The sequence below is a fragment of the Podarcis melisellensis genome (genome assembly GCF_964234715.1).
Source record: "Podarcis melisellensis genome assembly, chromosome: 14".
Lineage (NCBI taxonomy): Eukaryota > Metazoa > Chordata > Lepidosauria > Squamata > Lacertidae > Podarcis > Podarcis melisellensis.
This window is the reverse complement of record NC_138546.1, coordinates 599,560-627,288: the sequence shown is the minus strand read 5'-3', so window position 1 is coordinate 627,288 and position 27,729 is coordinate 599,560. Positions and strand designations below refer to the sequence as shown.

At 55.8% G+C, this 27,729-nt stretch overlaps 2 protein-coding genes across 2 annotated transcripts in view; one reads left to right on the top strand and one right to left on the bottom strand.

Annotated features, from left to right (window-relative positions):
- The window catches only part of LOC309357132 (coronin-7-like), a 101,074-nt gene that overhangs the window by 43,379 nt on the left and 29,966 nt on the right, over positions 1-27,729 (top strand). The gene's annotated exons all lie outside the window — the stretch shown is intronic.
- Positions 899-25,026, bottom strand: VASN (vasorin). Its single transcript, XM_081889190.1, has 2 exons — positions 24,877-25,026; positions 899-3,409 (listed from the first exon to the last, which is right to left on the bottom strand). The coding sequence occupies exon 2, from the start codon at positions 3,397-3,399 to the stop codon at positions 1,429-1,431; it is 1,971 nt and encodes a 656-aa protein (XP_081745316.1). The 5' UTR covers positions 3,400-3,409; positions 24,877-25,026; the 3' UTR covers positions 899-1,428.

Here is a 27,729-nt window from a genome sequence, read left to right as displayed (position 1 = left end):
ATGGAAGCTGTGAGATTGATCAGGAACATACCAGAGAGCAAATCCTATTGAAGTCAGTGGGACTTCGTTCTGAGCAAAAATGCTTCAGACTGCAGGCTGCCCAGTCTTGACCCAGTTACCTGGGAGTAAGCTCCATGGACTACAGTGGGATTTGCTTCTGAGTAGACAGTGTGACTCTCTATTTACAATAAAAGAATCAGCACTCGCTGCTTTTCCTAAGAAATGGCTGGCTGCGGAAGCATTGCAATGAAAGAATTTCAAGTGGTTTGGTGGCCTTTTTCTTCAAAATTACAGGAAGGGCTCTGTATGGAAGCTTCACCATTTCCTTCATTTGGTGCAGGGATTTTATTTTCAACAGAAACAGGACTCTCTCCTCTCCTCTCCTCTCCTCTCCTCTCCTCTCCTCTCCTCTCCTCTCCTCTCTCTCTCTCCCCACTTTTAATTGTTCTCCGAGATGTGGAGGAAAGGAAAAAAGTGAAACCATGACATTCATGGATTTAATCATGAACCAGGACAGCTTCTGTAATTTCGCGAGTGTCCCGGGAAAACCTTGGGGGTATGAGAATCACCAGATCTTAAGAGTTGGAAGGGACCCCCAAGAGTCATCTAGCTGTGCCCCCCCTGCCGCAATGCAGGAATCTCAACTAAAGCACCTTGGACACAGTATAAGTCTCCCTGGCTTGGAGGGGGGGTCTCCCTTGCTGTGCGGGAGGTTCATGTGTAAGTGGTCTTTGCCCCTGTCCCTGAGTGAAGGGGGGGTCCTTAGCCTCCCGCCCAGCCTCCCCAGGCGCAAGACCCCCCACTTCCCCCTTACAGCCACCGGGCGAGGACCCCACCCCAGCCACACACAACCCTTGAGCCCCCCTTCTACCCACTCATCACTCTCCAGAAACACCTCTTTCCTTTTGAAATTTTTATTTTTTGTACAAAAACGCTTACACAGCCCGGTTTTTACAAAAAGGCTCCGTCCGTGTTAGAAAAGAGAGTTGTTCCCAGAAGAAATGGGACATAATCCTGTCTTATAAATATTCTCTAAGCGTCCATAAAGCTTTGTTTCCCGATAAGCTCCCCCAGAGAGCTCCGTCTCGTGCCCCCTCCCCCACCCCGACTTCAAGGCCCCCCCCCCAGCAGAAGGGGCTGCTGGTCTTTCCTTCATCTGCTTGCCCCCGGCTCGGCAAAAGGATCCTTCGTTGCCAGAACATGGAGCCCTTTTGCCTTGCTCCACGGCCCCGGCCACGCTCCGGGCATCCCTGGGGCAGCCACGGCTAAGCGGCCGCCTAGTCCCACGGCATCGGGTCCACCCCTGGGGATGCTTTGCTCGGAACGCCTTAGGGGACTTCCGTGTTGCTACGAGGCAACCCCCCTAGGCAGGCTGGGACCCGATTTTTCACCCCCGGCTGCCAGCTTCTCTGGGCTCCTTCTTTGGCTCTAGAAGTAGGAAGGCCGCAGGGTCCTGGGTGCCGGGCGGCTGGCCGTCTGCGGCTGCATGAGCGGCACCTCGTACTCCAGGCCGTTGGGGGCCGCTTTCTGGCCGTGGCCCCCCAGGTCCCCGTTCTCCTTCACCCCCTCCAGCTCCAGCGGGCCGGCAGCTCCAGAGGCGGCGTGCGCCTGTCTCCTCCTCCTCCTCCTCCGGCGCACGTAGTAGGAAGCGGCGGCCACGGCAGCAGCAAGCAGCACCGCAGAAGCCACGGCGGGCACCACCACGAGTGCCAGGCTGGTGCCCTTGCCCTGGGTGACAGGCGCATGCTGCTGGTGAGTCAGGTGCAACGTGCGGGCCTCCACACACAGGTCGTCCTCGTGCGCCTTGGCCCCCAGCGGCCCCACACAGATGTGGTAGGAGGAGTTGGGCGCCAGGCCTCGCACGGTGTACTCGGGCAGAGAGGCCGGCAGGCGGAGGGTGACAGGGCGCTTGTCCGGCCCGGAGAGACTCCAATAGGTCAGGCGAATCCCTTTCAGCTCCAAGGACGACCAGGCCTCATTCTGCAGGTCCACCTTCAGCGAGGTGCCCCCCACGTGCTTGATGGCCAGCTGCTCGGGAGCGGTGGGTACCCGGGCGGGAGTGGGCACGGCTGTTGCCCAGGCCCTAGTCTCGCAGTAGGGGCCGGTGAAGCCCACAGGGCAGGCACACTCCAGGTGGTGCCGGGCATCCAGCTGGCACATGCCTCCGTTGAGGCAGGTGCCCGGTGGGCATAGGCGAGGCTCCGCGCTGGGCAGGCCTTCTGGCGTCGTGGGCGAGGTGGCCGATGTCGGCTCCGTGGGGCCGGCCGTGCTGGGTGCACCCGGGCGGCTGGGCGCAGGTTCGGCCACAGCTGGGCCGGTGGTCTTCTGCGTGCCCACGCTGCTGGTGGTGGTGGTGGCCGGGCAGCCGAAGTCTGCATATTCCAGGCTCTGGAGCAGCCGGCCGGCGTTCCTGGGCGGGAAGTGGCAGCGAGTCTCCTCAGGCCTCCGCAGCAGAGCTTTGCCGCTGGCGGCCCAGCTGACGAACCAGCTCATCGGGCAGACGCAGTTGAAGGGGTTGGCAGCGGCCGCCACGGCCCGCAGCCGGGGGAAGGAGGCGAGGAACCCCCCCGGGAGGCTGCTGAGGTTCAGGTTGCTAATGTCCAGCTCCTGCAGGTTGCGCAGTTCGCGGAAGTCCTCGGGGCACAGGTGCGAGATCTGTGCGTTGCCGGCTAGGCTGAGCTTGGTGAGGCCCCGCAGGAGCTGCAGAGCTGCGGGCACCGCGGGCAGCAGGTTGTCGGAGACGTCCAGCTCGTGCAGGGAGGCCACGCTCCTCAGTAGCTCCTCCTCCACCTCGCCCAGGCCCAGCCCGGCGATCTTCAGCGACTCGAGGTTGGGGACATGGAAGGTGCCCGGATTGAGGGCGGTCACCTTGTTCCGGCTGACGTCCAGGAGGAGCAGGGCGGGCAGCTGGAGGGGCGGCAGTGTCCGCAGCTGGTTGTCTTGCAGCTTCAGCTCCAGAAGGTTTTCCAGCGAGTCGAAGGCGGCCGGGTGGATGTGCTGCAGGTGGTTGTGCTCCAGGTAGAGCCGCTCAAGAAGGCGCAGGCCGTGGAAACTCTCGTTGGTGACCTCCCGCAGCTGGTTGGAGGAGAGGTCCAGGTTGCGGAGGCCGGCCAGCGGGCGGAAGACGTTCTTTGGGAGGCTGGCAATGAGGTTCTGGGACAGGTCCAGCAGCTGGAGGGCCGGCAGCCCCGCAAAACTGTCCTCGCCCAGGGACCGGATGCCATTCTCAAAGACGTACAGGTTGACCGTGTCTGGGGGGAGACCCTGCGGGACGGCGTGGCTCCTTCGGGAAATGCAGAAGACCGTCTGGGGCTGGCTGCACTGGCATTCGGAGGGGCAGGCCCGGGACAGGATCCCGGCGGGGAGGACCAGCAGCGCCCAGAGCGCCAGCTGCCACATGGCGTGGCTCCTGCGGGGGAAAGAGAGAGACGGGTTGGACAGGGGCACTTCTGACCGTTCTGCTGCAAGCCCCCCCCCCAAGTTCCTGCCCTTCCGGAAATCTGGTTCGCAGCTCAGCTGGATTCTGCTGGCAGAGCCCGACTGGGTTTGTTCCCGGGGAAGGAGGCATGGCGAAGGTTTAGCGCCGGAGAGGATTGTGGTAGCTCCTGGAAGGGAGGGGCAGGGCCATGTTTCTGGTGAGACACCCCCCCCCCCATTCCAAGCAATAGTGTACAATTCTTACCCCCCTGCCTTTACTGTTCCTAAGGAACTGGGAGGTTACCGTATTTTTCACTCTATAAGACACACTATTTGTCTATGGGCGCAACGTGGGGGTTTCATCATAAAAACTACACCGGGGCAAGGGGGGGGTCCCACCTGTCCTTGGCCAGTCCCCCCCACCAGCTTCGCCTGGTGCTGCCTAACTTCCTGCTTTTTGGACACCGAGGGGTCACATGGGAATCAGAGGATCACAGGATTGCACCGTCGGAAGGGACCACAAAGGTTCTCTAGTCCAACCCCTGCAAGGCAGGAATCTTTGGCCAAACGTGAGACTCGAACTCACAATCCTGAGATTAACATGAATCGGTGCCGACACCACTAGTTAAACAATTCTTAAGAGAATTTTTATGGATTCTCCTTCCCAGTTGTTTGTTGATATCCAGTAGTGGAGATTGTTTAGAGAGGGGTTTTTTTTGGAAGTCAAAAGCCATTACTGGGGCAAACCTAATCGAAAGCTTAATTATGGTTCGAATGAAGTCTGTGGTTTGGGCATGCCAGAAACGACAAAGCTTATATTTTGCGATAATTGGGCAAAACCAGAATCAGAAACTCTGGCACGAGGTGGATTTGCAAACTATATTTTTTAACCCCCTGTTGGAAAGGACAGGCCATCGTTCCGGCTCTTGCCACAGCTCTGGAGGCTGTTGCACCAGGGAGTCAGCTTACGAAACGGAGAGGGAGGAAAATGAAAACGGACCAAGAGCTCAAAGACCCGCATCTGTTTCTCTTCCCCACTTCCGCCCACCCCTGGCATGTGGTGTCTCTGCCAGGCTCACCAGGGAGGGAATAGGGGGCATCCCTGCCTGGGACATTCTACATGCCAAGCAGGCATCCTTCCTCGGAGCTACGGATAAAGGCACGCAGCCCCATGCAGTCGTCGCAGAGCCGCTCTCCCTAAAGCTGCTGGGGGGGGGTGCCTGCCCCAGATTGCCGCCCCTGCGCCGAACCTTGGCTGCCCCTGCCCCCAAATGTCTATCGCTTGAGTCAGGCAAGTGAGGTAGAGCCATCTGGCCGAGTCAAGGGAGCCCCACCCAGCCTCCTTCTGCGCTGCGTCTCCTGCCTACTACCCAGGGCTGCTCCCCACCACCAGCAGCACACTGGACGCCCTGCAGCCCGGGGAGGGGGGAGCCCTTGCCCTGCCAGCCCCCCAGCTGCATTTGGCTCTGGGCAGGAGCATTCAGGAGGAAGCCCTTGTGGCCTCAGTCCGGCAGAGGCATCTTCAGGGCTCTGCATACGGCAAGTTCTTACTACCCAAACTGCATCCAAGGCTGGAAAAGGGAAGAGGGGGTGGGAGAGACGTCTGAAGGGCTGCCCCCTGCAAGAAGGAAGCTTGTTTTCTGCTGCTCCAGAGGGGAGGACCCAATCCTATGAATCCAAATGGCAAGGAGCGTCTCCACCCCCATCATTTAGCCCAGACATGGAGGTCCAGCTCCGAGGGCCTTCGGGCAGTTCCCTCACTGCGAGAAGCAAAGTTGCAGGGAACCAGGCAGAGGGCCTTCTCGGTGGTGTCGCCCGCACTTTCCCTTCAGATTTCAAGGAAATAAACAACTCTCTGACTTTTAGAAGACATCTGAAGGCAGCCCTGTTTAACGAAGTTTTTAATGCTGATACTTTATTGTATTTTTAATATTTTGTTGCGAGATGGGCAGTGTATAAATAATAAATTATTATTAATATTACTACTACTACTAGGTAAAGGTAAAGGGACCCCTGACCATTAGGTCCAGCCGTGGCCGACTCTGGGGTTGCGGTGCTCATCTCGCTTTATTGGCCGAGGGAGCTGGCATATAGCTTCCAGGTCATGTGGCCAGCAGGACTAAGCCACTTCTGGCGAACCAGAGCAGCGCACGGAAACGCCGTTTACCTTCCCGCCGGAGCGGTACCTATTTATCTACTTGCACTTTGACATGCTTTCGAACTGCTAGGTTGGCAGGAGCAGGGATGGAGCAAAGGGAGCTCACCCCATTGCGGGGATTCGAACTGCCAACCTTCTGATCGGCAAGTCCTAGGCTCTGTGGTTTAACCCACAGCGCCACCCGTGTCCTCATTTATTACTACTACTACTACTACTACTACTACTACTACTACTACTACTGTGATTCAGTACTGGGAAGGGCTTTCTGGTGGTATGCGCAATGCAATGCACTTAACCTCCAAAGGACTCTCCTTCGTTTGAGGTTTTCAAGCAGAGGTTGGATGGCCACGTGCCAGGGATTCTTCTGTTGTGATTCTTGCACCCCCAGGGGTTGGACTAGATGACCCCGGGGTCCCTTCCAACACTACAATTCTATGACTTACATTTATTGCTCCCTGTGATGGGCAGAAATGGCTCCCACCTGGGGGGGGGGAGAGGGGAGAAGAGCAGCTCCATGCGCTCCCCCCCCAAAGGGAGTGGCGCATGTCTCACTGCAGCCACGTCTCCCTGGTTGCACAGAGGCGTCTTGTGACTAGCCGGGAAAACCCATCTTGCTCCCTTGCTGCCAAGCCCCTGGGAAGTCACAGAGCGTTTTTCTGCGCATTGTAAGGCGGGCAGCCGTGGGTCAAAACACTCCAGTGTCATTCCGCCTCTCTCACTCCAGTTGATGATTTCATTCTGCGTAACCGGTCTCTCCTCCTTGTATATATTAGCAATGTCTCAGAGGGAGGGGGGTCGGCCTAGCCTGTCATCAGTTCATGTCTCCAAAGGTCACCGGAAAAGAGCAGAGGAACAGACTTGTGCAAGAGAGCCCCCCAGCATGGAAACAAAGGGAAATGGAGCAAACCTTTGGAAACCCCTGGCCTTTGGGTGCTGCTGACGGACACCCGTGGGTGGGAGGCAGAGAAAGGGGGGGAGAGATCTGGAAGGAAAACACGCACTCCCCTCTCTCCATGAGGATCTGCCCCCCCAAAACTGTCAAAAGCCCAGGAGGAACTCTGCCCTCTCCAGAGGGGTGACAAAATAATAATAACAATGATAAATTTTATTTATACCCTGCCCTCCCCAGCCATGACCAGGCTCAGGACGGCTAACTCCAGATAGAAAACAATTGATTGAAATACAGCTTAAAAACAAGATTAAAACACAACATTAAAATGCAGCCTCATTTCAGCAGAAACTCAAAAACTTTTTGGGGGATGAAAACGTCAAGTCTTCACCAAGGCTAACTATCCAAACTGGTCCAGAAAAAAGCCAGGGAACTCCCCAAATAGGAGTTCCATCACAGAAGGAAAAAGGGAGAAAAGAAACTCCTGTCTGGCTTCTTCCCGTATCTCAAGAGCAGCCCTTGTCTTGGGTTAAGAGTTTTCAAGGCTCCTGAATCCCACAGACTCCCAAAGAGTTGCAGCGGATGTCTCTCTCTGCCCCTGCCCACCATGTAATTCCCTCTCCGGCAAGTAGACCAAGAGCCAGGAGCTGGATCTGGTTTGCTGGACATATCTAGATCTGGACAGGTGGATCATGGTGGGTACCTGCCAATCACCCAAGGCCAGGTGAGGTCAGAGCCAGCAGCCGGACTGTAGAGGTGCTTCACGCCCCTCGCTCACATGCAGTTCCACTGCAGGGCCAATCCCAGCAGGGCTGGTGCTGAGTGTCGGGTTTAAAGGTGCTGAATACCAGGCCTGCATGCAGAGTGCCCTGGAAGGGACTGAATCAAGAGCCCTGGTGGATTGGAGATTCAGAGAACCATAGAATTGTAGAGTTGGAAGGGACCCCGAGGGTCATCTAGTCGAACCCCCTGAAATGCAGGAATCGAAGAGAGTTGCATCATGGGTGGGGCTCAGTCCTGCAAGTGGACCCTGTGACAGGACCTTTGAGGTCTTAGATATATGTTAAATGTTCATAAGTGTACCAACCAAGCACGTACATAGATCAGCACAGGAAGACCGACCTGAAACCATTTTTTATTCCCAAACCGACCTCAATTATTTCTCTGCAAGGTCAAAGTGGGAAACCTCCCCACTGTCTCTTTCCTCAGAAAACCTGTCTTAAGGGCACATTTAAGATATGAATAAGGTGTGAGCCTGACCTGGCTCAGGAACTAAGTATTTATCATCACAAAAGACTGGCCAGGCTCCCCAGGCAATCCAGTCAAGTGACCATTAAACAGGTAACCTGGCAGACAGGAGGTAAACAAAGCACTCAGATTTCTGCTGTAGACCGCCCCTTCTGTGATGTCGGTATGATGTATCTGGGGGTGGACTTCATCTACAGGGTGGCAACTTCAAATGTCTATATAAGAGCTTTCACCCCATTGTTCTGGGTTCCTCCTCCCTCCTGCATGGGGTGAGGGGGGCACCCTGTTGCAACAGATCAATAAAGATCAGGCTTACTAGCTGCTTTGCTTCTCAATATTCTCTGGTTGGCCTCTGTTGTTTTCTCCTACCGATAGGGAACCTATGTAAGGACTCTATATGGGATCTTGGATACCCCATAAGGGGAAAAGGGCAGATTTATTTGTTTTCAACAGCCACACATGGAAGTGCTTTAGTGTCTGGAAGAGGCGATCCTAAAACTTGCAAGCCATTCAGGGTTTGGGTTTGAACTTGGAAGGCATCTAGCCTCCCACACGTGGATTCTTCCCTCCCCCCCACTCCCCAAAAACACCTGGCATGAGCTTTGTGTTTGGATGAAATACCGGTACTTTCCAAGTGAATTCTCCCACTGGAAAAAGTGCAGGCGGGCACCCAGGGCAGGAAACGCTGCTTTTGCCCAAGTGGGAGAGTCGTGGAGACCATCAGTTGTTCTTTCCTGGCCTGGGACCCCCCCTCCCAGGGCTGCCATCCTTGCCCACCCCAGGAGGAGGGAGCAGTGAGATCCCCCAGACCCCATGATGTAGGGCAGGGCCTGTCCCCTCGACATCTTTGAGATTCCGGCTCTGCTCCTCTCTGTGTTCTTAGCAGAGCTGTTCAGCCAGGCATGGGTTTAATCCTGCTATTTTTTAGTGGGGGGGGGGGGAGCAGAGGAAGAGGAGGACTCCCCTACTTGTTCACTGAAGTGGGAGTGAGGCTGGGGTGGGTCCTGGGCAGCTCAGGAATGCCCCCAATGCATGATGGGGTCACGGGAGGGGGGCCTGCTGCTTTCTCAGCATGTCTGTCAGCCCTTTTAATAAGTGAGCTAATGAACTTCGGCAAAGGGGGGGCTCTGGAATGGTCCCCCCAAAGCTGGCACCACACAGACAGGTAACAAAGGCTAGAATGTGCAGCTGGAGGAAGGAGGGAGGGGGCAGGCCTGGGATGGGCCCCCTCCCTGGCAGGGTGACCGTCTCGCAGGGAAGAAATCTCCTGAAGGGAATGTGGAGGGGCATTTTTGCCCCCTCTTGCAATGATAGAATTTGGGGGCACCCCCTGAAAGTTGGCTGGCAGGCGAGCGAGAGAGAGATAGAAAGAGGAACAGCACATGCTTTCCTTAAGGCAGGATTCAGCGATGGTGCTCAGGGCCACAGAACCAGGCAGGCTCAGAGGCAAAGGGCACTCCTTGCTACTGCCAGTCAGTGTCGACAATTCTGACAATTGTGGAGTGGGAGGGGACCCCAAGTGTCATCCAGTCCAGCTCCCTGCTGGGCTGTTTTGGAGAGTGTGTGGTTCATAGTGTCAGAAGGGACTCACAGTGGCCATTCGTCCAACCCCCTGCAATGCAGGAATCTCAGCTAAAGCATCCATGACAGATGGCCCTCCCACCTCTGCTTAAAAACCTCCCAGGAAGGAGAGTCCACAACCTCTGGTGAGAGTCTGTTCTACTGGCAAACAGCTTTTACTGTCAACATCAACTTCATTGGACTGGTCCTGTTGTTCGGATGCCTGATGATCGTCTTCCAAAGCAACTACTCTATTCCGAACTTAAAAATAGAAAGCGTAATGCTGGTGGTCAACAAAAGAGGTTTAAAGACTCTCAAGGCAAATCTAAGAAAATGTAGTATAAACACTGACAACACTGGCCTGCGAGTGCTCCAGTTGGAGAACAGCCTTTACCAACGGTGTCATGGGCTTTGAAGACACTCAAACTCAGGACGCAAGGGAGAAAGGTGCTAGGAGGAAGGTACACTTGGCAAATCCACACCGTGATCAACTCCCGCCCAGAAACCAATGCCCCCACTGTGGAAGGACGTGTGGGTCCAGAATTGGCCTCCACAGAAACTTACAGGCTCATTGTTAAAACCATGTTTATGGAAGACAATCTTACTCGGCTACGAGGGATCGCCAAAGAAGAAGAAGAAAGAAGAAATCTGTCAGAAACGTTTTCCTGATGTTTAGTCAGAATCTTTTTCTTGTAACCTGAATCCATTGGTTCCAAACTTGCTCCCTCTTCCATGCAATGTACAGTGGTACCTCGGGTTACAGACGCTTCAGGTTACAGACTCTGCTAACCCAGAAATAGTACCTTGGGTTAAGAACCTTGCTTCAGGATGAGAACAGAAATTGTGCGGTGGCAGCGCAGCAGGAGGCCCCATTAGCTAAAGTGGTACCTCAGGCTAAGAACAGTTTCAGGTTAAGAATAGACCTCCGGAACGAATTAAGTTCTTAACCCGAGGTACCACTGCACTGAGATCCTTGAAGCTGGTTCTCGCATCCCTCTCTGTCTCCTCCAGGCTTGCTTCCCAAACCCCGCATCCTGCCCCTCCCATCGCAAGGGCAGCTCTCTACCTTCCAAGGCTGGCCAAGTTACTTTGGCACCCGAGACACAAAGTCCCAGAAGTGCGTCTCCCTGCAGGCAAAAAATACCTGGCCACTAAATTAAATAACCGTTTGCTGCCCTTTCTTGACATTCACCAGCCGCCGCCTGGGGCAACCACCTCCCTCTCTCGCCTAATGGCAGGGGCGGCCACAGGCGGAGAGGGAAGGCTTTGATGGGGAAGCCAACGTGGTGCCCCCTCTGAAGTTTGGGCTGAAGCTCTCATCACCTCTAACTTGGTGGGGGGGGGGGAGTTATAGTCCCCAATGTTGGGGGGGCGGGTGCTGGCTTAGAAGCATTTGCAGTGTGTGGGTCCCTCGGCAGCCATGAGGCTCTGTGCATATGGATGCTGAGAAGAAGGCTGGATCTCAGAATACCAGGGCACTGGGGTGAGGGGCAAACAGCAGGGGCACAGCTTCCGTGCCAACTTCTTTTCAGTTGCTGCTAGGCAGCGAGGGAGCCGGCAGTGGGAATCTTGGACTGGGCTCCCTTTAGCGAGGTGGTACTGGATCTGGTCTGCCAAATCGCTCCTTTGGAGAAGCTTAGAAGTCATCTGAGAGAGAAAGGGCTTGGGGAAAGATCTGGATGAGAAGCAGCTTTATTTTTTGCAGGGACAGGTGTGCCTGTCCTGCGTTAAAGGCTTTGGGCAGGATTTCCTGGGTTGAAATGCTTTACGTAATAAGCCAGTCTTGCCCTGGTATTGTATACAGTTATTTGTTTTGAGGTTGAGGAAAAAGATCAAATATTTAACAACGAAGCACCTTGGCGTTTGTTCCCTGCGTTTGAACTTCTCCGAGGCACCTGCCTGGCTGCTCTTGAGGCTCGCTGGGACTTGGGCTCGATCCTGCCCATGTCTCCTACCTGCCCTTTCAAGCTGGGAGCTGTGCCTGGTTGGCCGGCCTGCCTGCCTGCCCTGCTGCCCTCCTTGACTCTGCAGTCACTTTGGCTGTGTGACCCGGCTCAAGAAATGACTGACTGGCTGAGCGTACGAGTTTTTGTTGGGAGATTAATCAAGTACATTTGCGTTCAGGTGGGAATATTTCTACATATTTAAACGATGCCCACGTGTGTGTTACCTGCGTCAGGGTATCCTCTCAGTACACCTCTTCTAAAGGCAACGCGCAAATATACGAAAGCTTCAAAGAATTGTAGAGTTGGAAGGGAACCCAGGGGCCATCTATTCCAACCCCCTGCAATGCAGGAATCCCAACACATCCCTGACCAGGTGACTACCCAACCTCTGCTTAAAATCCTCCAAGGAAGCCCACTGCTTCCCCAGAGAGCTTTAAGTCCGCTGCCTGGTTAATTGGCTTTTAGTTAATTGAAATGTCTTTTTAATGGGTTCATCCAACTGATGAGCTCTTGGTCTTTGATGCTTGATGCCAGATTTTGCAGCCACAGCCGGTGTGTGTTTGTGCATGGCGGGGGCTGGGGGGCGGGTTTCCTCTCCCTTTACTACACAGGGTGGAGCAGGCAGCTGTTGCAGGGTCCTCTCCTGGCAGCCCTCCTGCACCCCCCCATGAGCTCTCCCTCCCCCTGCCTGCTTTAGGTGCCCCACAGCCTCCCTCTCTTCTGCCGCTGCCTCGCCCCCCGCCCCCCCGCCCCCTCGATCTGCCCTCTTGTTCCTTCTGCAATCTCTTAACCTGTCAGGTGAAGGCAGACCAGGGCCCCTCTGCCGGGGCGAAGGTTGGCCTGGAGCATTGTGGGTAATGGGAGCCAGCTGTGCTGGGGGGGGGTGCTGACAGGCCAGCCCAGGCCTCCTGAAGGGGCTGCTGTGTTTCGCTGGCAAGGAGATAAGTGGGGTTGACCCCGGCCTGATTGCAGGGTCAGGGCTCTCCGGTTTCTCCCGGGCATCCTGTTCGCGGTCAGGATTAGGGGTGTGGATGGGGGTGGAAGAGCCAGCAAAGGCCCCCCCCCTTCCTGGGAGCTGCCAGGCAGCCTCCTTGCCACTGTCAGGAATTCCTCATTTACCTACGGATAAGCAAGAAGGGTCAAAGAACATCCCTGATTACCCCCAGCCCTGTACATCCCTATCGCGGCTGCTGGACCTCATCCAAAAGGAACCCCAAACCCCCTTGAACCCGTTCTGCAGCAACTTGAGCAATAAACCAGTCGGCAGGGAGGCATTCTGGCTCCTGCGGCAGAACCTCCCATCTTCCTGTCCACTGCCGTCTTCCCAGTCCCAGTCAAAACGCAAGAATAAATTGAATAATGGGAAGTTTGCTGCCCTTTCATGGTGACCCAAAGCTACCACGGGAGCAGTTGCTGCCAACCTCTTCCTCCCAGGAGGGCTGTATTGGACTTGCCAATAATAATAATAATAATAATAATAATAATAATAATAATAATAATAATAATACAGCACTTATTTGTATCCCACCCTCCCCGGCCCAGGCTCAGGGCAGTTAACATCAAATATAAACAGTGATATAAAATCAAACAATAATTAAATCACCTCTTAAAAACAAGTCAGGATAAAATTAAAATCTGAATTAGATGGCTTTCCGCAGGATTTGGGTTGGGAAGAGTAAATGCTCATCAGGCCCAGCTGTGTACGCTGATCTTATATGGGCCTGTGAGAATGCTGGGAGGCCTCTTTCATACTAGTTTTTATACAAAAAGCTGTGGAAAGATGTCAAATCCCACAAGGCCCTGATCTCTTGTGGCAGAGTGTTCCACCAGGTCGGGGCCACAGCCAAAAAGGCCCTGGCCCTGGTTGAGGCCAGCCTAATCTCCCTGAGACCCGGGATCTCCAGAATGTTATTATTTGCAGAATGTAAGGTCCTCCGTGGGGCATACGAGGAAAGGTGGTCCCATAGGTACGAGGGTTCTAGGCCGTATAGGGCTTTAAAGGTTAAAACCAGCACCTTAAACCTGATCCTGTACTCCATCGGGAGCCAGTGCAATAGGGAGCAAACAATCGGGTCAACGTGTGTCTGGCAGAGTGAAGGTCTGAGAGGGGAATTCGCGAGCAAAAAGTACAGAGGGTTCTGCAAGCTGCCTGCGGCGCTGTTCCTGAACTCCTGCCCTCTGCTGAGCCCCAGAGGAAGGCAACACAAAACCAGCCCTGCAGGGTGGGATCAAAGACGCATGTTTGCAGCTGTGCCCAGGCAGATGTCCCTGAGATGCCCACAGCACCAGAACTGGGGCGCAACAGCCTCCCCTTGCTCCCCCTTCCGAGAATTTGGTACTTGGAGGAAGACGGACTCTGAGGCCAGAGATTATATCTCTTTATCTGTCCACATCTCCCGATCTGTCTTCATGATGACTAGTAGTCAGAGACAGGCTTACCCTCCAGGAATTGGTCTCAGCCCCAGTTAAAGCCCCACGAGCCAGTCCCCATCCACGCATCTTGTGGCAGTGAGTTCCACAAGGATGTGGGTTGCACTGCAAAGCCTTCTCTAGCTGGGCTTCCCAACGTTGGCACACAAACACACAAATACATGCTATGGCTGTATTGTGATGCTTTGCAGGGGGTAGGACTAGATGACCCCTGGGGTCCCTTCCAGCTCTCCAGTTCTACATTTCTGTGTCAATAAGTCCTTCCTTTTGAATCTCCTCCTGGCCTTCACTTTCACGGAGTGGAAAAGCCGTCTCTCTTTTCCACTTTCTCCATGCTGTGCACAATTCTATACTCCTCTGCCCCCCCAATACTTGGCTTTCCCCCCAAAGTAAAATGGTTTGGCCCTTGCCTAGCTTCTTGCCCCCCTATATACTATATGTGCTTCCAATCCACCTTGAATCTAGTGTAAACTAAGATGCTGTCTCTCCCCCCATCACTCCAAGGCTGCGGGCTCAACTTTCTCTCCATTCTCCTCTCTGGTGGGGGAGCAGCCCTTCTCCCCCCCCCCCCGCAGCCACTGGGCATGCGCCAAGGCGAAGGCGCTGCTGCAACTCAGAAGCTCCATCAGTGTCTCAAAATGGGCTCATTACTAATTAGGAGAGCTTGTTGTCCGGGATCTGAGACTGGAAAGTCCTCTTAATTGGTGGCAGGGCGGGGGGGGTGAGGGGGGCCTCTGCCAGGCCTGGAAGGGTCAGTGCATTGCCCAGGCTGGAGCCAGATTAGCAGAGGTGAACACACACACACACACACACACACAATTGCACACCGCTGTGGCTTTGAGGCTCATTCTTGCCCGATGAGCTCAGCGCTCAGTCGACTGGATCCTGGAGCCGGGTCCAAAAAGCTCTCAGCCGTTCCTTCCAGCTGGCCCAGGGACAGCCTTGCTCTCTGCCCCCCACCCCACTGCCCCCACCCCACAGAGGACCCTTGCTGGGCTCTACTCCCCGCAGGTCTTCTGTCTGTGCAGGTTTCATGTGTGCGTTTGTGCGGTTTTTGTGTTCGCGTTGCGAGCGAATGACAAAAAAAAAAGAGACTTTCCCAAACGCTTGCAAAGCCAGCTTTGCTCCTAATCGCCGCACGGCTTGGATTGATTAGGAAAAAGTCATTGGAAAAAGAAGGAAGTGGTTGATTGGGGCGCATTGAGTGAGAGGCCCGCTGGCTGTTGCAACAGGAGCAGGTCTGCAAGGGGAGATTTTGCTTGGGGAGGGAGTTGTTGAGGAAGGGGGCTGGTGTGGAAGGGCCCTTTCCTGCCCTGGCAAGACCCCTCCTGGTCACAGGCTGGTGGAATAAGGCAGCTTCCGCTCCCCAGATCCTGGCCAAAGCATCCTCTTTCTCTGCGCCCCCCCATGTGAATATTCACATCCGCAGGGCAGCTGCAATCGCTTCTGCCTTTGGCCGTGTTGAGAAGGGAGACTTCCAAGGCCATTCCTCCCTTGGCAGCGAGAAAGTTGCCTTATGAACTCTGTGGGGTTTGTGGCCTTCGGGGCAAAGCGCGCTGCCTCCCGCCGCCCCCAATCCTGGCTTGGGGGGGGGACTTGGGTCCCGCAGGAATGCGCAGCTCCTCTGTAGTGGCTGCGATAGATGCATCTGCTCCCAAGATGTACGGACCCGAACCAGAGGCGTCTCCTAACGCTTCCCTCCTGCGCCTGCTAAAAAAAACCCCACCACCCCAGGCTGGGAGGGGGGGCTGGCTCTGCGGTTGGCAGCACATCAGAGGCTCTGCTTGCACATGCTGGGCTCCCCCCCCCCACATTCTTTCCTTAAAGCCAGGCCCCTCCTTGACACCGTCAATGCCCCCCCCGCCCCCAGTGCAGGCGGCGTTCTTGGGCTGTCAGTAGCCCAGGCCGCATTGGAAACACCTGGGCTCTGCAGAGAGCTGCCAAGTGGGGGTCTCCTCTGCACGTGCGAGAGAGACGGGGAAGGGGGGGGAAACCGTGTTCAATGCTGCCTTTCTCCCAGTTCACTCTCCCTTTCGGCAGAGTGCGCAGGGTGTTCTGGGGCCCTCGTTGCGCTCAGCCGGGGCCATTCCGCCTGCACATGATGCATGAGCAGCAGGCAAGAAGGGCAAAGGAATTTCAGGGTTTGCATGCCTGCTTCTGGGGCCCTATTGGGACGCGGGTGGCGCTGTGGGTTAAACCACAGAGCCTAGGGCTTGCCGATCAGAAGGTCAGCGGTTCGAATCCCCGCGACGGGGTGAGCTCCCGTTGCTCAGTCCCTGCTCCTGCCAGCCTAGCAGTTTGAAAGCACGTCAAAGTGCAAGTAGATAAATAGGTACCGCTCCGGTGGGAAGGTAAACGGCGTTTCCGTGCGCTGCTCTGGTTCGCCAGAAGCGGCTTAGTCATGCTGGCCACATGACCCGGAAGCTGTACGCCGGCTCCCTCATCCAATAAAGCTAGATGAGCACCACAACCCCAGAGTCGGCCACGACTGGACCTAATGGTCCCTTTACCTTTACCTTCTGGGGCCCTGCTATATCTGGGGGGCCCTGAAGCTGGAACTCCCAAGCCTTGCCACCAGCAATGAGGTCTGGGTGACCCCCGTTATCTTTGTCAGCGGGGTTGTTCCTCTTTTGAGGTCCCTCTGGGATTAGGAGCCCTGAAACTTAAATTTCATTTGTTTCCCAGTAGATCTGCCCTTGCTAGTGGGGCTCCCCAGAGCCCTGCAGAGAGAAGCTCTGCAAAACTGGGGACGCATGGAAGCCTCTCCAATTTCAGGGGGACTTAGTGGAGCAGGTGCTGTTTGCATGCAGGCCTGGCCTGAGACATTTGGGCCCGGGGAGGAGGGTGGCCCCCCTGCCCGATTCTGCAAACAGACGCTCACGGGACCAGCACTCGAACCCCATCCTCACACACACAAAGACATGAGGCCACAGGCTAGTTTGGGGAGGGGTCTGCCCTCCCACCAAGGGGGCGGCTGCTGCTGTCTTAAGAGTAGGGTTGGCTTTCTCTGTATGTCCTTCATCTACTACACGACTTGGACCAAACTCCCCCTTTTTCCGTGAGCACGGTCTGGCTTAAGTTGCTTAGTGCTGAAAAGGCTGCTGGGCATCCCTGCTCAGCCTGGGGCTTGTGGCAACCATAGTTGGTCTGCGCTGGTCCAGGGAGAGCCAGAAAAGAGCCTCTGAGACTGGCTTTGGCCCCAGTTGGGGAATTGGATGAGGGGGGGGGAGGAAGAGCCATGCCACATAACCAGGGCAGCAGCAGCAGCAGCAGATGAGGAGGGCACTGGGAGGGCACTGGGAGGAGTGCCCAGCACCAGCCTTCGCCCGCTGGAATGCTGCTCGGAAGCGGCTGGGCTCGGGTTTCGCTGACGTGTCTGCCACATCCAGGCTGCTGAGTAACGTCTGCTGTCACTGCTGCCCCTTTAATTACGGCTCCTCCAAGCGCAGCCTCAACCCAGGTCAGGAGTGGGACACCGCAGTGCCCGGATTAAGCCTGCCGCAGGATTAATTGCAGGGCGGATCTCCACCCTCCTCCTCCTCCTCGGGGCTTGGCAGGGACAGGTTCGGCGAGCCGCCTCTGCCTTGCTGTCTCTCCTTCACAAGAGCTGCCCCATCTTTCGCACTCTGGCCATCCTCCTGGGGCTCAGCTGCTGAATTCTCTTCGGCCTCTGGGCTCTCCTCTGCTGCCCCCGGGACAGAGCCCAGTGCCCACAAGGGAAGCCGCAATGGCTCAGGGTCATTTGGGTATCAATGTCTCAGGGCCCCCTTTTGCAGCCTGCTTTGTCACCCCTCTGTGGGGCACAGAAGGTGACCAGTGGCGCCTGCCCCTCTCCCCTTCCCTCCTGGCCTTGACCGCAGCTGCCACAAGGACACCAGGCTATCCTTAGCCCGGCACACAGAGGTAACCCGTCATTAGCTCAGGGTGGCGCTGGCCGACCTGCATTCCTGCGGCCGGCTGGGTTGTCAGCGAGTCAGCTGGGTTGGCAGGGCTGCAGAGCACCTCTGCTACCAGAGAGGCCTTGGCACTGATGGCACCTGTGCCCGGCTAGGAGGCCCCTCCGCTGCGCTGCACAGGAGAGCGTTCCTTGCAGGCAGGGAGCATAAGCAGAGCCTGCCGGATGAGGCCCATGCCCACCCACTCCAGCCTCCTGTTCTCCCTGGGGCCAACCAGATGCCCACAAGCAGAATCCGAGCCCAAGAGCCCTCCTCTCCTCTCCTGAGGTTTCCAGCAACTGGCATTCGGAAGCACTTGGGGACAGAGCCATCGATAGCCCTGTCCTCCTTGAATTTGTCTCAATGCCCTCTTTTAAAGCTCTCTAAATCCTGTGGGAGGGACTTCCTTAGTCTATAGCATGGGTAGGCAAACTAAGGCCTGGGGGCCAGATTTGGCCCAATCGCCTTCTCAATCCGGCCCACGGACGGTCTGGGAATCAGCGTGTTTTTACACGAGTCGAATGTGTCCTTTTATTTAAAATTCATCTCTGGGTTATTTGTGGGGCATAGGAATTCGTTCATTCCCCCCTCCTTCAAAATATAGTCTGGCCCCCCACAAGGTCTGAGGGACAGTGGACTGGCCCCCTGCTGAAAAGGTTTGCTGACCCCTGCTCTCTCTCTCTCTCTCTCTCTCTCTCTCTCTCTCTCTCTCTCTCTCTCTCTCTCTCTCTCTCTCTCTCTGTATCTGCTGTCTGAAAAAGGACTTTCTTTAACCTGTCCTGAATTGTCCAGCACTTATCTTCACTGAATGCCCATGAATTTGAGTGTTATGAGAGGGAGGAAAACTTTCCTCTGTACACATTCTCCACGCCCTGTGTAATTTTATAAACTACAACCACGTTGCCTCTTACTCACTTTTCCTCTAAAACTGCCTTTCCTGCGACCATGTTGGCACCATCAGTTTATCTGTATGCCACAAATGGCTCTCCACACAAACCCAGAGCCAGATGTCTCAGCCCCTTGGCCCAGGGCAGGGGAGGCCACGTCAAAGGAATCTCCTGGCCTTTTTGCTGGGGGAAACATGAAGAAGAGCGGGGGCCACATGTGCGAACCCTTTCCTGGCAGGCTGGGGCTCCTTTTCCCCTGCCTCTGCCGCACACTGGGCCCCCCACAGTCTGCCACAGAGCTGCCTCTTAGGTGCCTGTTGGACACGCTTCCTGCCAGCTCACCTTCCTGGCAAGTTCCTCTCGCCAGCACAACAAACAAGGCAGCCATTGTCCGGCTCAGGCTGGCCGGCCTCTGAGCCGCCTCTGCTGGAGTTTGGTGCAAGCAGCCGCCAGACCAGGAAGAAAGGGAGGTGGCGGCGGTGGCAGGATCCACCCTGAGGAGGGCAAGTGCCAGTGCCCTCTCGGAACAGCGCCAGAGCTTCCTTGGGCAGCTGCCCACTCACAGGGCTCCCTCCCAGGTTCTCTGCGCTGGGCCTCTCGCCTGGCAAATACAGGCACTCATTTGCCATGGAGCAAGTCGATGCTCAGCTGGCTTCTCCAGTCAAACTGTTTCCAATCCCTGCACCAAGGGACAGACTGTTGGACTTCTGTCTGTGTTCACATTCTCTGACATGATCATAGAACTGTAGAGCTGGAAGGGTCCCTGAGTGTCATCTAGTCCAACCCTCTGCAATGCAGGAATCTTGATCACCTGCGACAGATGACCCCCTGGCCTCTGCTTAAAAATCCTCAAGGATCCCATCGGTTCCCTCGCAGAGTTGGCTAGATCCGCACATTGCCTTTGTTTCTCCTCCGCCGGGTTCGTTTCTGGGCATCAGTTGGGCAGCCAAGGTTGGCACTGCTCTCTGGCAATCCCTGGGCAACGCAGAGCCGCGCTGCAGCTCAGAAAGGCCCCCCCAACCCCTTGGCCCTTTGCTTCCCCTCCTCTTCTCCCCTCTCCTGTCTGCTTGGAACGGGTTTTGCAATCTTTCCAGCAGCCCAGCCTCCTGTTCCTCTCTGGCAGGCATGGGGGGACGGTTGGGGCTCCCCTCAGGTGTTCCGGAGCAGGCAAGCCAGGAAGCCCAGCCTTCCAAGAAGAAACTGATTCCAGCCGCTCCGCACGGCCAGAGCCAGTTGCGTGGGAGGAGGAGGAGGGCTGGTGCACCTCTTGCGCACCCTCCTGCCTTGCACACTCTCCTGCCTTGCACACACCGCCAGGAATGCTGCTCCTCAAGGACCAACTAATGAGAATTCCAATGTTGTGAGGCAGCTGCTGCCTTTCTGGTTTGGGATGCTTCTAAGGAAGAGGCCGGGCTGCGCATCAGGGAGGGAGGGAAGGAAGGATGGGGCACCCCCCAGGTGAGCCAGCTGGGTGCTGCCAGGTGGAAAGGGGACCTGTTTTGACTTTGGACTGGGTCACTTGGCAGATAATAATAATAAATAATTTACTTATACCCTGCCCTCCCCAGCCTCAGGGCAGCTAACACTAAGTATAAAAACAATTGATTAAAATACAACGTAAAAACAAGATTAAAACACAACATTAAAATGCAGCCTCATTTCAGTAGAAACTCAAATCAAAAACTTTTTGGGGGTGAAAACGTCAAATCTTCACCAAGGCCAACTATCCAGACTGGTCCTACGTGGGCCAGAAAGAAAAAGCCAGGGAAGTCCCCAAATAGGAGTTCCATCACAGAATGAAAAAGGATAGAGGGGAAAGGGATCAAGTTGATTCCAAGCCAAAGGCCAAGCGGAACAACTGTCTTACAGGCCCTGCAAAAAGAAATTGGCCCTGGTCTCATGAGACAGAGCATTCCACCAGGCCGGAGCCAGTGTTGAAAAGGCCCTGACTCTGGTTGAGGCTAATATGACTTCCTTAGGGCCCGGGACCACTAGGGTGTTGCTATTTATAGACCTTAAGGTCCTCCGTGGGGCATACCTGGAGAGGCGGTCCCGTACATACGAGGGTCCTAGGCCGTGAAGGGCTTTAAAGGTCAAAACCAGCACCTTAAATCTGACCCTGTACTCCACCGGGAGCCAGTGCAGCTGGAAAAGCACTGGGTGACTATGCTCCCATGGCAGGGAGTTCAGAGGCAGCGCGACAGAAATGTGTAAAATTATGCTTGGCGTAACTCATGGGCTTCCAATGAAGCTGGGCATTGGAAGATTCAGGGCAGATAAAAAGGAAATCCTTTTCATGCAGCGCGAAGTTAACGTGTGGAACTCCCTCCTGCAGGAGGCAGGGATGCCCACCAACTTGGGCGGCTTCAAAAGAGGATGAGACAAATTCATGGAGGAGGAGACGGCTATTGGTGGCACTCGCCACAGTGACTACAGAGGCAGCAATGTTTCTGAAAGAGTGTTGTGCTTGTGCTCATGTTCTGCTCTCTGGCTTCCCACGGGGGCAGCTGGTCGGCCACTAGGAGAACAGGGTGCAGGATAAGATGGGCCACGGGCCTGATCCAGCAGTCTCTTTATATATATATATATTCTTGGTGTTCTCTTTGATTAAAAACAACTCTTCATCAAACATTTTTTTCTGATTAAGCAGGCAGCAGATTTTAGAGTGTTACAGTGGTATCTCTGGATGAGAACGGGATCTGTTCCGGAGCCTCATTCGCATCCAGAAGTGAATGCAACCTGCGTCTGCATGTCTGCGGGTTGCGATTCGGCACTTCCAGGCATGCGCATGATGTCATTTTGAGCGTCTGCACATGCGCGAGCAGCGAAACCCGGAAGTAACGCACTCCGTTACTTCCAGGTCACCGTGGAGCGCAACCCGAAAATATTCATCCCGAAGCTACTTTAACCCGAGGTATGACTATACTATTAAAACTCTTCGCTTCAGAACTGCATATTTATCTCTTAAGTCAGAAGCTGTTGCCTTCTGCCGATTCAGAGTCGTGGTCCATCTTGCTTGGTGGCCCCCCCTGGAATAGCAGGGGTGGCTCCATCCCAGCCCTGACCGGGGATTTAGGAGCAGGGGCGCATACAGGTGCAAAGGAAGAGCTCTCTGCCACTGAGCCATGGCCCAAAAGTGAGGTTTATTTGGCAAGGTGACGGCTCTGCATCCTCGAGATCCCCAAGAATTAGTGCAGAGGACCTGCCAGTCTTGGAGGGGGCATTCCTCTGAGCACCAGCTGCTCGGGCAGCAGAGGTAGCAAGGACTGTTGCCTTCAAGCCTGGCTGTGAGTTTGGTAGAAGCACCTGCCTGTCCCCTCTTGGAAACAGGGTGCTGGTCTAAGTGGGCTGTCAGTGTGATTCATCAGGGCTCTTATTTTGTAATCATAAAGAGCAAGGAGAATGACTTGGGAAGGGATGGACCATCCTTCAATGGAGCTTTTTGAAAATAGGTTGGTGGCCACCTGTCAGGGATGGTTTAGTTGAGATGGCTGCGTTGCAAGGGGTTGGACTAGATGAACTTTGGGTGCCCCATTCTACTCTACAATTCTGTTGCTCTCCAGTTTTACGTCTGTCTTAACAAGGTACATAGTGGGGGCGCAAACCATCATCTTTACCTCTTTTAAACCACCCAAATGCAACTGCTGCAGGTTGTTTAGAAGTTGGGCTGGGCTTGCTAAATTATTGGATGTTAACTTACCAAGCCTCAGGTGCCCTCTGTGCCACCCTGCCTGCTCCTTCCCCTCCTCCCTGGGCATTGTGCCCCCAGCCATGGCACATGCGTGGCCTGCAGACCCCCGGCCCCCACCCCGCAGTATCTAACCTGAGCAGCTACAACAGCAACATATGCAGGGCCCCTAAGCAGCAGGGCGGCAGCTGCACATCTGTTGAGCACACAACCCATTCACTGCCACCAGCCCTGCCTCAGTTTCCCTCGTAGCAGAGAGCACAATCCAGTTCAAGCCCTGGATCCCTCAGAAATACGTTCAGAACCTGTGGCTCCGTGGAACCCTGTAGCATTTGAAAAAGCAGCTTGTTCCTTGAAGCAATCGCGCATTCTGTGCCAACTTACAGAAAAGTATGCCAAGGCCTTTATTGACTGTCCCAGGGGGTGACGGGGGGGGTAGGTGGACAGTGGAAGGGGAAATGCAGCAGGGGTTTTGTTTTGAAGAATAATTCCAAAACATAATTTGTTGTTGCGTTTTTTATCTAAACCACTTAAGATTTTTTTTTTTATTCTATTAAGGAGGTATCATTTTTTACAAACAAAATACATTTCTTCCTTAGATTCACTACTTCCGGTAAATGTGTCTCTAAACTGCAGATTTACCCAAGGAATCCTGAGAATCTTACTTTGCTCTGAGTCCTGAGAATTCTACCTCTAGAGCCACTCCTGCCCGCCCCACAAAACGACAGCTCCTAGAGAGAGAGACCGGCTGCTGGGCCAGGTTAACATTTGCAGTCTAGCTCCCCCACGCAAACCAATTCACAGGCTACCGTTTCCCTGCCACCCTCAAGGAGGGATAAGGAATTCTCTGTCTCCATAAAGTAGGAAAAAGTCTGTTCCGCCCTGCCCTTCCCACAAGCGCCCAAGGGACACATGTGGGTATAAGGAGCAGGAGGCCCCCTGCCGCACCTCTGCCTGATGCCCTGCACCAGACCCCCAAGTGGTCACTCACGAAGCTACAGCCCCAGCCTGCCCCCCCCCGGCAACACCAGGAGAGCCAGTGGAATGGAAGAAGAGACCTTTCCCTGCAATCTCTCCTGATTGGCACCACACACAGAGAGAGGAGCTGGCACCTGGCACAGTGGCCCTGGGCCTGCCCCTGCACCCCTCTCCCTCGGCCCCCGTGGGGGGCAGTCCTGCAGTAGGCCGGAAGTGACAGAGCCACCCCAGGTCGGGTCGGGGTGAGGGTGCGCTTGGATGACTTCCAGGCTTGTCATTCATTCACACAGCTCCTTCCTGCCTCTGACACTCTGTTTACAGAACCTCCCAGAATCCCACTCATAAAGTGCGGAAGAAAATAAACACAGGGGCTGGAAAAGGAAGGGGGGGGGGGAGAAGAGAGAGGAACCAGTGCGGGGGGGGGCAGGGCAAAAATGCCCAGCCAGCCCCCAAATATTGAGCGGGAAAGGGTGTTCCAACTCAAGAAGAAGGGAAGACCGCCAGACTCTTTTCCTACATGTTTGTTCCACGAGGCAACCCACATCTCTCATCCCAGCTCGGCATAGGGGGCCCCGGAGTCCATGCCTGACGCCAGCAGTGAGGGAGCTGCCAGCCCTTGCTGGCTCTCCCAAGCCTCCTTCTCCAGCTCAGCCAAGACACCCCAAAACCCCCTCCTCCTGAATCTTGGCTCAGAGTTCCTCTCCCAGACCGGCTTTGCTTGGGAAGCGGGAAGGGAAAAGGCAACTGGTACTGAGCCCATCTGGGGGGACGTGCAGCTGCCCCCCAGGAGTGAGATTTGGGGTGCCATTAAGCTCAGCAGAATAGAGGACCGCCAGGCCCCCATCCAGCTGGGAGCTGCCCTGACGGAGGACCATAAACATGATGCGCCCTTTGCTTTCGGAGGAATACTCCCTGGGAATGACAGTGAGATAAACTGGTAGTGGCAAGGGAGGAAAAGCACTCTGCACATGCTCTGTCCCAGAGCTGAACCCAGATCACTGTACAGGAGTGGCAGGCCAGGCAGGACTCCTGCTTCCCTGCAGCTGGAGGCAAAGGGGGGGGGCTTGTCTTGGGAGCCCCTTGCATTGGCCCAAGGAGAGGGAGCCTGGGCCCTGCCTGGGTTGCCAACTTACCAAGGGGAGCTGCTGCCGGGGTGCCAACTTGAATAAAATATTGGGGCCCCCGCATAATCGATCACGCACCACTTGAATGGCAATGCCCATTAACTTTGGGGGAGCCCAGGGCCCTCAAATATTTTAGGGGGGCAAAGACCCCTCGAGCCCTAGGAGTTGGCTCCCTCCCGCGTCTCCGGCAAGGCTCGCTCTCCCAGGCCGACTTGGGGACGCGACCCGGGACTTCGTCCATGCCCAGCGCTGGCTCTGTCCGTGGGGAGGCGCCACGGAATAGGCTTTCGAGCTGCCCCTCGCTGCTGGCATCGGGCCAGCGAGTCAGGCCCCACCGCTAGAGGAGGGCTTCGCCTTGCACAACAGCCCTGCGAGGTAGGCGAGGCTGATGCGCGACTAAAACGCGCGGGTCGTGCAGGAAGGAAGCGCGGACGGGCGACTCCTGGCTGCCCCGTGCTAGTGGCCAACCCTACGAGTGCGGCGCGCTTGGCAGAGTCTCCCCGCTCGCTGCCCCGCCAGCTTCTCCGGAGACACTCCGGCTGCAAGCGCGAACGCGGAGCCGGAGAAGCGAGCGAGCGAGCCGTCGAGGGAGCGGCCAGCTCGGCGGCGGACTTACCGACTGGGCCGGGCGGCGACTCGGGAGCGGGGCGTCGGGGTCTAGAGCGCGGGGCGGCGGAGGGGCGACTGCCGGGGCGCGCGCTCCATCGCCGGCTGCTGCTCCTGCGCGTCCTGGCCGTGCGCTGCTGCCTCCTTTGCGCGGCGCCCGAGCGAAGGCGAGACGGGGCGGGAGGCGGCAGGAGGCGGGTCCGGCTGGCGAAGAGGCTCCTCCGACGGGCGGCCGCGCCGGATTGGCTGCGGGGCCGCGGAGGTGGAGCCGGGGAGCTGCTCCGAGGGGCAGCCGGCGGCGGAGGGGCCAGCGGAGCGGACTGCCTCCTTGCCAGCCCCCGGGCGGGCTGCTCCTCTCCTCTCCCGCCGCCACCCCGGCACAGGTTTGCTGGCTGGCCGGGGGCAGATGCGACGCCTCCTCGACGGGCCCCGACTGTAGACGGCGCAGAGAGGACCACTTTGCCCATCCCCGCAGTGGCCTCTGGCCGGCAGCCCCGTGCCGACGCGGCCCCCCGCCATAGGCTGCCTTTGAGCCCCGGGAGGTGTTGCAGGGGCGGGGGTCTTCCTAGCCCCCTGCCTGGGGGGCATCTGGCTAGCCAGGTGGCAAGGAGGAAGGAGCCAGGACAAGGCAGTGGCCCTGTGGCCTGATCCAGGGCTCTGCTGCTGCTCTTTTGTTCATCGCCCAAGAGAATAGGACAAGTTGGGGTTAGAGACGTCTTTTCTGGGGGTGTCAGCTGAAGGCAGCAAGTCTACAGGTGATTTCATCTAGAGTGAACCCCTTTTTGGAGCTGGCAGCTCTGTGACTCCGCTCCTGTGCTTCTGCCTGGCCCACTTGGCTGGGCCTCCTTGGCACTGAGCCCTTGTGCCCCGTTCTCTTTGGGCCAGCTTTCCAACTGCTGCTCGCTGACCTTCCCTGGAAGGCCTGGGCAGTTCAGGTTGTTGTTTAGTCGTGTCCAACTCCTCGTGACCCCATGGACCAGAGCACGCCAGGCACTCCTGTCTCCCACTGCCTCCTGCAGTTTGGTCAAGCTTCGAGAACACATCCAACCATCTCGTCCTCTGTCGTCCCCTTCTCCTTGTACCCTCCATCTTTCCCAACATCAGGGAGTCTTCTCTTCTCATCAGGTGGCCTCAGCTTCAGGATCCGTCCTTCCAGGGAGCACTCAGGGCTGATTTCCTTCAGAATGGAGAGGTTGGATCTTCTTGCAGTCCATGGGACTCTCCAGAGTCTCCTCCAGCACCACAATTCAAAAGCATCCATTCTCTGGCCTTCTTTATGGTCCAGCTCTCACTTCCATACATCACTACTGGGAAAACCATAGCTTTAACTATTTGGACCTTTGTTGGCAAGGTGATGTCTCTGCTTTTTAAGATGCTGCCTAGGTTTGTCATTGCTTTTCTCCCAGGAAGCAGGCGTCTTTTAATTTTGTGACTGCTGTCACCATCTGCAGTGATCATGGAGCCCAAGAAAGTAAAATCTCTCACTGCCTCCATTTCTTCCCCTTCTATTTGCCAGGAGGTGATGGGCCCAGTGGCCATGATCTTTGTTTTTTTGATGTTGAGCTTCAGACCATATTTTGCGCTCTCCTCTTTCACCCTCGTTAAAAGGTTCTTTAATTCCTCCTCACTTTCTGCAGTGCAGAGGCCTTATCGCCTGGAGGAATGCTCATCCTCCTCCAGGTCGTCCTTGGGATTCTGCCTCTGATGCAGGGAGTTGGCCAGGGGGGGGGGCCTGGCTGCCTGCTGGGTCGGTCTCTCCAGGGGCTCAGCGAGGGCAGGAGAAGAGGGCTGGCTGCCACAATGGCCATGATCCACCCTCCAAGCTTGGAGGCAGCAATGAATATTGCAGGAGGAGAGAGAGCTCTTGTGCTCAGGTCCTGCTGGCAGGTTTCTCTTGGGGGGGGGAGTTAAGGGGGATCCAGGTGCCCTGGCTGTGTATCGCAGAGGGTTGGACTAGATGACTCTAGGTGTCCCTTCCAACTCTACAAGTCTAGCATTCTAAGATTCTGGACTAGATGGACCACTGGCCTGACTCACCTTATGAGACTCTTGGGGCTGAGGAGCCTAGCAAGCCCCCCCAGGCCCATGAGAGTCCCATGTGCCCAAGAGAATTCTCCCGGCCTGTGAGCAGGCTGCCCCCCCTGCCCAGGGGTGGGCACCAGCAGGGGAGTCTTCTTAGCCACCCCCTCCTGGCTCCCCTCTAGGGCAGCACTGAAAGGTTCCAGCAAGACACAGTGACACAGCCAGGGCACCTAGAGCACCCTGAATTCCAGGCCCCCCTGCTTGGGAAAAGCCGCAGCCACTCTCTGGGGGCAGATTCTGGGGGTGCCTGTAGGAGTTTTGAATCCAGCGCCCAGAGGGAAGCGGTGGGCTCTCCTCCCGTAGACTCCAGTGGATGTCGGATGGGGAAGAAGAGCCTTCAATAATGTCCCTTCATCTTGCAATAAAATAAACGGCCCTGTAATATGTCACATGTGTGAAATGTGGACAGCTCAGTTGGTGAGAACGTGGTGCTGATAATGCCAAGGTTGCGGGTTTGATTCTCATATGAGATAGCTGCATATTCCTGCCTTGTGGGGGTTGGACTAGATGATCCTAAGGGTCCCTTCCAACTCTACCATTCTATGAGAGAAGGGGGAGGTGTGTTCCTTCGTTCCCCCCGGGGGGGGGGCAAATTTGTCCAGAAGCAGCTGCCCAGCCTCTGGTGGGCCTGGCCTGTCCCCTTTCAATGCAGAGGATATTCCTTTTATATATATATATAACAAATTTTATTAGTTTTTTTAACATATCATTTTCAAATAATTAAACATACTTTTCCCTCTTACACAATTTTTTTTGGACTTCCATCAATCACATCTGAAAA